The sequence below is a fragment of the Pundamilia nyererei genome, unplaced genomic scaffold (genome assembly GCF_000239375.1).
Source record: "Pundamilia nyererei isolate P.nyererei 1_Seehausen unplaced genomic scaffold, PunNye1.0 scaffold00036, whole genome shotgun sequence".
NCBI lineage: Eukaryota > Metazoa > Chordata > Actinopteri > Cichliformes > Cichlidae > Pundamilia > Pundamilia nyererei.
This window is the reverse complement of record NW_005187437.1, coordinates 2,463,734-2,473,995: the sequence shown is the minus strand read 5'-3', so window position 1 is coordinate 2,473,995 and position 10,262 is coordinate 2,463,734. Positions and strand designations below refer to the sequence as shown.

General features: G+C 44.4%; 1 protein-coding gene across 4 annotated transcripts in view; it reads left to right on the top strand.

The window, feature by feature from the left end:
- The window catches only part of camsap2a (calmodulin regulated spectrin-associated protein family, member 2a), a 43,167-nt gene that overhangs the window by 29,380 nt on the left and 3,525 nt on the right, over positions 1-10,262 (top strand). For 2 of the 4 annotated variants that reach the window (XM_005730310.2, XM_005730309.2), the window contains 8 exons: positions 3,446-3,542; positions 3,960-4,056; positions 4,146-4,177; positions 4,264-4,333; positions 4,448-6,587; positions 7,514-7,650; positions 8,033-8,256; positions 8,821-8,893. In XM_005730310.2, the coding sequence (XP_005730367.1) occupies positions 3,446-3,542; positions 3,960-4,056; positions 4,146-4,177; positions 4,264-4,333; positions 4,448-6,587; positions 7,514-7,650; positions 8,033-8,256; positions 8,821-8,893 (2,870 nt within the window). Of the gene's footprint in view, positions 1-3,445; positions 3,543-3,959; positions 4,057-4,145; positions 4,178-4,263; positions 4,334-4,447; positions 6,588-7,513; positions 7,651-8,032; positions 8,257-8,796; positions 8,894-10,262 lie in introns of all 4 variants that reach the window. The other 2 variants (XM_013910153.1, XM_013910152.1) reach the window with 1 other exon arrangement.

Genomic DNA, 10,262 nt, shown 5'->3' with positions numbered 1-10,262 from the left:
CTCAGCAGGCACAGTAATTGCCTGAGAGAAGCAGTGCGGCAGACACGAATGCACACAGAACTAGTTAGATTCAGTAACCTTGACCCAGATTGCAGGGAGTCACACCCTCGGTGGTCGTATGTTGTTGCTCGGCACGCTGATGGAGACCATATTACAGAGAATGAGCCTCCGCTTAGAGGGGAGGGGAGGCGCACGAGGTGTTGATGTGGAAAAAAGTGGAAACGGGAGAGAAGCGACAAGAAGGTGTGATAACACAGTTTGAAACAATTAGGAAGGAGAAGGAGCGAGGAAACAGAGTAAATGGGACAGTATCTTTGAGAAAGTGATGACAAGATTGGGCACACGTGTTACAGCAACACACACAATAGACTCACACTTTGCCTCTGTGAAAGTGTCCCTATGCTAATGCTGCTGCCAGATGTGGTTAGCGGAGATTAGAGCTGGTGGTTTCCAAACACAGTTAAAAACACACTCCTCAATTGATTGACATTAAAATAGTCATAATTCATAAGATATAACACGTGACAATAAAGTGCATCAGAATATAGGATTGCAGTAAAGAGAGAACCTGGAAGATGCCACAGTTTAGCTTAAATGATCAACTCTAGCTGGTGTGGAGAAGATCATTTAATAGATGTTATCAGTCTTCCTAAGAAATCAGATGCAGAAAATTGGAAAAGAGCATGAAGCGTTACAGTGGGAACATTTATTGCCCACACACCCCCAAACTAGTCTGCCTGATATCTTCATGTCAGACACCAGGTCTCTTTCTGGTAAATACGTAGCCCTCTCCAAGATTAAGAGTCTGCACTCTTTCCTCTCAAGGTACACAAAATTTGCATGTATGGTGATGACAGGTTGACTTGACATTTTGTTCAGTATACCTTAGTAAGAAGCAAAACACTTTCTTCCTTTCTGTAAGGAACCCAAAAGCCATATATCACATACATTACCTAAGGCCATTCTTTGCTAATGTACACCAGACCACTAAATCACCCAACCCGCTCCCATTTACTGGCTCTATGTTTAATTAATTCCTCACACATCATAGTGGCTATCTGTGGACTCAAGGAAGATAAATGAAATTCGCCAGCTCCTTTTGTACCACGAGGTTCCTCGCAAACATGCTGCGGTTGCCCTGAGGAGGCAGTTAACACACTTACAATAATTCATAATCTCCCTCTTCAACGTGATTCTCAATTAGTCATTTGTTTATGATCTGACTGTCAGCAGTGAAGGATGGCACTTTTACTCCTAAAGTGGCACACAGGATTACATATAATAGCCGTGGCTGTAGTCAACGCACATTGCAGTCTAGTATAATTTCCTCTTCACTGTCAGGTAAAGAGTGGCAGGGTTACAGTAAGTAATATGATGTTCGATACTACGTGTCTCTGAGCAATCGCTTCTAAAAATCCAAATGTTTTCTCCTACCGTCTTTCAATAAGCGTCTGGCAGCTGTCTGATAAACTTGGCGAAAGACCAAAGGGTGGTTTTTCCAGATTGGAGTGAGTCTGTCTGTCTGGCTGCTGGACGTAGATCCTTTAATCAACCCTCTGGCCCAGTGACTGTTAAGATTAATTCCCTCTGAATGCTCACTGTGTGGCTATAGGCCGCATCTTCAACATCATTTCTAGGGGCTTTGTTGGTATATATTTTCCTATGCATTTGAATGTTTCACTGTTGTGTATGTGTGTGGCACATACAGGGGAGGAGGGGGAGGGTGTTTATTCCTATACCCGCAAAGTGGATTAGCTTCCCCCACCCCACCACTCTCAGCTCTGATCTTCTAGTCTTCTAGTAATCACCAATCTGACTTCATTCTGAGCGGCACACACTCAAATCTGCAGACAGGGAACTTGGCAATGCTGCAGACCTGGCAACCCACGAGGCAGTAATGCCATTCACTGGGGAGATAGGTGTGGTGGTGGTGCAGTGGTTGGTTTAAGGGATCAGACTGAGTGTGTGTGTGTGTGTGTGTGTGTGAGTGCTGAGGCTGGGGGTATTAAGCAAAAACACTCACACCTGGTGTGTCAGTAGTAGTCGGGCGAACAGATGGGAGGAGAGAACAAGTAAGCTGGTGGCACCAATCTGGGAAGGGCGGATGACAGGAGATCTTTGTCTTTTTCTCATTCAGTCATTTTTTTTCCTGCTTTTTCTTTCTTCTGAGGAGTGCTTCACATGCTGAACACACCTAAAAGGTAACCAGCACTATTTGATTTGGAGTTCATTAGTAATTCTTTGCTTACTCAACTCTAACGACTTTGTTAACCATGTGCTCCACTGCTTCTCACACCAGCGGAGCAGGATTCTGCAGCAGACACACCTTTTCGTCTTCTTGCAGCCCTGCACGCTCGCATGTGAATTAGACGGGAAACAAAACCATGTGAAATGCTGCAGTAACACCCCCCCCTCCAGCCAACCAGGGTGCTGGTGTTAATTGCCTCCGTCCTTCCTGGTGTGCTTTTGTGCTTCAGTTGACACGTGCGCTCTGGTGTTTGACTGGTACAGAAAGATGCTGCTCATGACTTGAGTCAGGCTTCTTTAGAGCTGGAGCACGCACCATTGTCTTTGTCTGGAGACCGTGGACTGAGAGCTGGTAGAGGGTGGGATTCCTCAAGGTCGTGCTTTACTCCACTCATTTGCATTTGTGTGTGTCTGTGAGTGAATAAAGAAAAACTGTACAATTTGGCCTGATCATTCAGCATAAATTGATTACTGTAAATGAATCTCATCTGTTTGGATTGGAGACATGTTATTTGGTCATTTCTTTGTTTCAAGACAGTGACAGGTTGAAAGAATTTAGAAAGAGGGAGCAGAAGAAAGGCAATGTTTCTAGAGAATAAGCTTTTTTCCCATTATTATAAGGAAACAAACAACAGTGCTTTGGGAGAATGAAATACTGAGTCAGGGACTTTGTAAGATTGATGTTTTTTGCAGCGGAGTGCACTCTCCTCCAGCAGTTTCACCTCCTCGTGTATGTTGACCCAATTCAAACGTGGACACGACCTGGCACAGCAGTGTTAAATCCCTTTGAGCTCTGACTCTCAGTCTCATTCAGGTTGGATGCAGGTGACCTCTATTTTGTAAATGAGGTTAATGTCTTAATCGCTTCTCGACTAGCACTGTTACTATTTGCTTTAGCATCATTTACATTACCTGAGCCAACACAGAGAAAATATAATTTCCCTGTAAATGACTCTACAGTCGTTTGAACTGTGAGGCATGTTTCTCTTAAAGAGGATATTCTATCAACTAATTAGTCATATATACACAGGGTACAATACAAGTTTATGATACCTCAGCTTAACAGAGACACCTGCTGGACAAATCAGACAATGCAGTTGAATGAAGCTGTTTTGGACTCATCCGGATTTTATTCTCTGTGCTGTAGCATTTACGTGTTTTTGAATGGTTTCAATCTTGCTCTTGTTTTCCTCCCCAGAATAACTACCTGGCGTTCATGGCAGAGCTGTTTTGGTGGTTTGAGGTGGTCAAACCGTCATTTGTGGAACCAAGAAAGCTTGATACCGAAGGCACAGGCAAGTGTGAAATTCTAACCCTGCAACTTTATTTGTATAGCATTTTTCAAAGAGACACAAATTGCTTCACAGTTTTGAATAAAATTCAGACATTAAAGCGTACATGATCGAACAAAGATGCATAATCAACCATATGGCCAGACGTTCATTCCAACATACACAATTCCAATAAACACAAATCATTGTAAACTATGGATGAAGGGGAAGCTAACCTAAAATGTAATGTCATTTCAATTAAATTTAAATTAGCTATAGTCATGCTAGTGTCACGATTTGTAGCGAAGCAGCAGTAACTAAGTATGGTAATGTTTTTTCTCTGAATCATACACAAATTAATCAGATAAGGATCATGCAATATTACATTGTGTCTATTGAAAAACCACAGTGCGATCATTTTTATTTGTCTTATCACGTCAGAGCCCTCATCCTTCTTGAAGAATTTCCCTGTAATCCCCATCTCCAAGGCAACTAAGAAGAGTTTTATGGAAAGGCCCCCAAGCCCTGAAAGACCCAGGTATGTTAGCACCAAGTTACAATGACAAGAAATCAGGTGGCAGAAAATTCTCAGTTCCCATCATCATGTTTGTCTCTCTCGTTCTCAAGTTTACCCCTGCGGCCCCAGCCCCGAAACTCAGGTGATTATATTTATTTATGGAAATACATACAAAGTATATACAAAAGCATTCTGTTGTGATTGTTACTCATCATATGCGTCTTACAGGAGAGATCAAGAGGTCAACCTCGATGTCCTTTGTTGATGGCAATCTCGGTACCTGGCCAAAAGAGAAGAGGTGAGTGTTATCATTGCCCTCTTCTTAATGTCTAACCTTTTATCATTTGTTAACCAAATCTGCTAAATTAAATTACAATTTCTTGTTGTTTTTTGTTTTGTCTTTTGTGTTAAGATCTGGGCCTTACGGTGTGTCCTTTGACATCCCCTTTGATAAAGAGGAGTCTGCGCCTGCCACTGTTCCCTCCACACGTGGCATGGTCAGGTCTGTCAGCACGGATGATGGTTCTGGTTTCAAGGTCCTTCACATGCCCCGTGGAATGAAGCGCAACCTGTCCTTCCAGCCAGTGAATGGTCAGAGTGTCGGCATTGAAGAGGAAGGCTGCCCAGACAGCCTTGCTGGCATGGAGCCGAGCAAGCAAGGGTACTCCAACGGACACAGAGGAGTTACAGAAACAACTCCGTCCACGGAGGAAGCCCTCCAGATTATCCAAAGCCCAACCAGGCCACCAGTGGAGGGCATCAACAATGGTTTCTTTCTGCATAGTCAGGAACATGGTGCCGGCGTTGGTGCTTTAGATCCAGTGTCAGAGGTGGACTCCAAAGGACCTTTGAGCACAACGGACACCACAGAAGTGGACACTGGCATCCATATCCAAACAGAGGACATGCTGGATGAAGATTCCTCTCTGAAAGACTGCTCTGTGAACATGGAGCTGGACATGGACACGCCGAGCCCCTGCCCAAGCAGTCAAAGCAAATCCCCTTCAGCAGTAAAGATGACTAGCTTTGCTGAGCAGAAGATGAAGAAGCTTAATCCATCAGCACCAGACTCAGGAAGGGGCAGCTGCAGCTCGCTGAAGACCACTCCAGAGGGCTCTGAATTTGGGCTCCCATTATCTGTCTCATGGGCCCCGACCCCTGAGCACAGCCCGGTCCGCCAACAAAGCACACCGCCCCCTATTTCACAGCCGTCACCCACACCTGTCCAGCTTCCACCCAATGACCCCGCTCAGGTCATGGCTACAGAGATGGTGCAGCTGCGGATGAGGCTCGAGGAGAAACGGAAAGCTATTGAGGCGCAGAAGAAGAAAGTGGAGGCAGCTTTTACAAGGCATCGGCAAAAGATGGGCCACTCAGCATTCCTAAACGTGGTAAAGAGAAAAGGTGACGGTGCAGCAAGTGGAGAAGAGGGAGGAAAAACTGAGGGAGAAGGAAAGTCAGCAAGTACGAGTCCTACCTTTAAATTTGGGAGGAACAAGGCAGACACACCTGACGGGGCAGAGCAAAGCAGCACGGCTTCCTGTTGGCAAAAATCTCCCGGTGCAGGTGAGGAAGGCGGACAAAGCCACGCTCAGCTGACAGAAGTGGATCTCACAGAGTATACACGTTCAATTGAGAAACTCAACCACTCTTTGGCCTTCCTCCAAACTGAGATGCAGCGATTGGCTCAGCAGCAAGAAGTAATCATGGCCATGAGGGAGCAAAAACAGCAGCAGGCGTGGGTCATCCCTCCTCCACATACAAACCCCTCGCCACAGAAGCACGGTCGAGCCGGAGCCGTCACTCGATCCTCGGGACCCTCTTCTCCGGCTGACTCCCCTCGTTCCACCCATCGCTCTCCAACCAGCATCAAACGGAAATCTGCATCCTTCCACTCACGTAATCCTCGCACCCCTCGACCCAGCGAGCTCAAGCTGGCCCCCTACAGTCGCGTCCTAACCGCGCCACAGTCTGTCGATAGCATCCCAAGGCTACGGCGATTTTCTCCCTGCCAGCCCCTGGCAAGTTCCTTCGTTTACATGGGGGAGAAACCAGCAACCGCCAATTTGGAGACGGTCGCTCCAGTTGCAGATAAAAACAAGGAAACACATTCCCTCCTTTCCCCAGAGCGAGAGCTTGTGGGTATAGCCGGCTCCCCCTCCCCAAAACTGCAGAACAAAAAAGAGCAAAGTGAAGTAGGTACTAATTCCCAAACCCAGGAAACAGAAACTCCCCACCAATCCAAGACCACTGACATGGAAACAGATTACCAGAAAGCTCAGAAGTCAGATATAGAGCTCAAACCTACTTTAGAGTCAACATTCCCTGAAGTTCTAGCCCACCCTGTGATAGAGACCTTCACGGTGATGCCAACAGAGATCCCTTTCCAGTCAGAATTGTCTGGCCAAGCCAAAAGCAGTTTGATTGAAGTTCCTCTGTCAGTGGTGAAACCGCTAGAGGATCCAACTCTGGATGAAAGCCTGGAGATGCAGCAGGGGGATGCGGAAAGCCTTGATGATGAACAGAAGCTGTGCCGTGGTTTCTTTTTCAAGGTAGGCTAAATCACAAAAATTAACACACGCACAACCCGAGTGGCATTTAAACGTGTCGCTGAGTTGAAAACAAATTGAAAAAACCTACAGACATATTTGTAATTGGGCAGAAATGATTGTTTTCATAGGGAAACAGTTTTTGTTCCTAGGTGAAGATGATAAGTAGCACAGGATATATGCTGTTTGAGGATAGTATCATCTTCCCCTTTATAGCTTCTACGGCTGCTGCTAACTGCTGTCTGGGCTTCAATGTGGGTCACAAAACTGGGGCTGCTGTGAATAATTCAGGCGCAGCTGTGGAAACACGGGGCTGAAGATGGGTCGGCTAGAAAACGAGGGTGGATACAGAGGGATGAGCAATGAGCGGTCACATGAATTAACCTCTACAGGAATCAGATTTGTAGTTGAGTTGCATTAGAAGTTTGCTGTGCCACCATTAGAAACAGCTGAATTCAAATTCATTTCGTCACGTGTGTTTATATTTATAGTCTGAACTCAGATATTACAGCGTTAACCACAGGGACATGAAACAAAGCGTCTGTTGCATAATAAAGTGTTTAGAAAGCCTTCAAATGAATGTGCTTTTTCTGGCCCTGAGAAATTCCTCTGTTCTGTGGCTTCTGCAAGCCCTTTTGAATGCTTCATTTAATATTACAAGAGCATGTTGACCTTTCCACAATCCAGGTTTAGAGTCATCTCTTCATTATATCAGATTAGATTGAACAAAACAACAATAAAAAGGATTTACTGGGTATCAAAATGACACTCGGTTCTGCCAGCTCTGGATTTGCATCACAATCACAGAAGGTCAACTTTGCTTGATGAAAAACAGATAAACAGCTAAACGTATAATATTCATAAATTGACACAGCAGCTTGCATTACCTCACACACACACTTTAACCCAGCTGCCTTGTGTTCCTACAGGAGGATGGAAAAGCAGAGGAGAACATGGCGCAGAAGAGGGCTGCACTGCTGGAGAAAAGGATGCGAAGGGAAAAGGAGAGCCAGCAGAAGAAGATGCAGCTGGAAGCTGAGCTGGAGCAGAAAAAGGAGGAAGCTCGGTGTGTCCGTCTGAGAAAAAAAATTAACTTGTTTGTTGAGATTTTATTTGATGCTTTACTAGAATCTTTTTCCTACTTTTTCCTCATATTTTTTGTTTCCATTTTGTATTATCTTCCATGTATTTTCTTCATTCTGTCCATTTATGAAACATCACAAGATAGTAATAGTAACGTCACAGCTTTCTAAAGCCCATTATGTCCCAATATTTGCTTAATATATCTAAGACTTATAGACCTGATTAACGTTCAACATCTTGCCAAATAACTTTTAATAGCAGTGCAGTGCAATATTTACCAATCAATCGGCTGTCTCTTGTATGGTGAATTTAGCATTTCAAAGTATCTTATTGCTAACTCTCCTTCCATCCCTGCATCTGTTCAGACTGAAAGCCGAAGAGGAGCGTGTCAGGAAGGAGGAGGACAAGGCCAGGAAGGAGTTCATCAAGCAGGAGTACCTCCGGAGGAAGCAGCTGAAGCTGATGGAGGACATGGACACCGTCATTAAACCTCGACCCGCGGCAGGGGCCAAACAGAGGCGAGGGCGACCGAAGTCTATCCATCGCGACAGCATGGACTCACCCAAAACCCCCGTGAGGGCTGCCACAGGTAACCATGGAGATGACCCCCTCTCTTAGAGAGGTCAATGCCATCTAGTCTGTCACATCAGTGTCTCGCTGCTGCAGTGCATTGTGCCACCTTAGACTGTGTTAAGCAACCAGCTGAGCGCTGCCTTGTTCCTGATGTTTCCTTAAATGCTGTTTTATATAGTAAAAATATCAAGCTAATATATGGCATTGATATTAATGCAATAATAATAATAATTAGTATACTGAAAAATTATTCTAAAATAACAAATTAAAACCTCACGTTGAAGGAAGCAGCATCAGTGTATGCATGTGTGATATGTGTATATTTTTTAAAAAGCATTATATGATCAGATTTTACTGAATATGTGTTTAATTATGCATCATATTAGTCGGTTTTGCATGTATTTGTGGTTGTGAGACATTTCAGTCGCAGCACTGAGGCTCTAATGCTGTCGCAGGTGGCACAAAACACCGTGGACAGTCCGGTGGTGTTTTCATTCGTGCTGTGGTGTAATCGTGTCGTGTTGTGTTGTGCCACGTGTGATTATCTCACATCCAGGTTCACGCCAGCGTGTCTTTTCAGTCTCCAGCTTGTCCCTCGCTTCACTCAACCTGGGAGACAACGACAGCGTTCACTCTGAGAAGAGAGCAGCAAGGTGAGATGTTACTGGGTTCTTTTTTCCCCAAAATGAAACAAAGGTTTAACACTTGGTTTAGATTGTTGTGTTCCATTCAGCAGTAAATAATTTTACTGGTTTAACCTTTTCTACTTGCTGTAAGAGCCTTAAATCCATGCCGGATATATAGTACAGAGTAAACTCGCACTGCCTTCTCAGGCAGAGCACGTGCTGAAGTGCTCTCCGGTGTTACAGTAGGAGTTTTATCCTTCACACCTGCCGTGATGTGCATTTAATTGGACCAGCAGACTAACTCTAACTCTCAGATCTAACATTTTTCCTGTTTTCTCTCAGTCTTCCCTTTTAACGCTTTCCTTTCATGTTGTTTGACACGTCAGAAGTTCTAGTTTAGCCTCTAGCGGTCTCTTCTACTTTCTGGGCTCTCCTAAACTGAGAAGGAGAAGGTTAGTTTTTCTGGTTGACGGTGAAATCTTAAAGGCAATTCATGCTGTCCTGAGCCCAATCCTGCACTGAAAACCCTTTAGACCACAATGGGTTTTGTTAGGGATTGTGTAAGCACTTTAAGCAAAAGCAAATGTTTTTTTGTTGAGACACTCATAACTAACTTCAAAGCAGGTCGGCTATGCTTCCTTCAGTATCACCATCACAAAACAATCACTTTTTTCTTTCCTGCTTACCCTTCTGCTGTGCTGTTCTCACCAATGTCCACACCTGCTTTGGTTATTTACGTCTGATAAAACACCAGGTGATTTATTCAGAACCACTGCTTGACAAACTCAGTGCACACCCGAGGTAGAGCATCCATCTTATCAAGTCATAAACACATTTTTTTTATTCAAAGAAAGCTGAAATGACTTGTTAATATGGTCAGTTTAGTTGCACAAGTTGGCCTAATTGCTCTTACTTTGCATTTTCTTTGCTTATATTTACCAAATGCATGGCACAGATCATGTAATTTGGTGGTGTCCATGTAAAAAGCAGCATTTGATTTAATATTGTGAAGTTAAAATACTCCAAATGCAAAGAGTCTTACAGTGAGAGCAAGTAAATGCCAAATCCTGCACAAAAATGTATCTGACCTTTTTTTACTGAGCTTAATGCACCAAACTGTATTCACTGCCTGCGCTTGCAAGCTTTGCTGCTGCCCTGGTTATCATGACTTTGTCACACAGCTAAAACCCAAACCAAGTCCTTTCTTTTGATGACCAAACTGAACTGAATAGCAGTGCCTGCAGTATGCTGTGCTGAGTGTTCAGGATCAGCACACATCCAGAGAGGTAAACTAACGCTCTGTGTGTGTGTGTGTGTGTGTGTGTGTGTGTGTGTGTGTGTGTGTGTGTGTGTGTGTGTGTGTGTGTGTGTGTGTGTGTGTGTGTGTGTGTGTGTG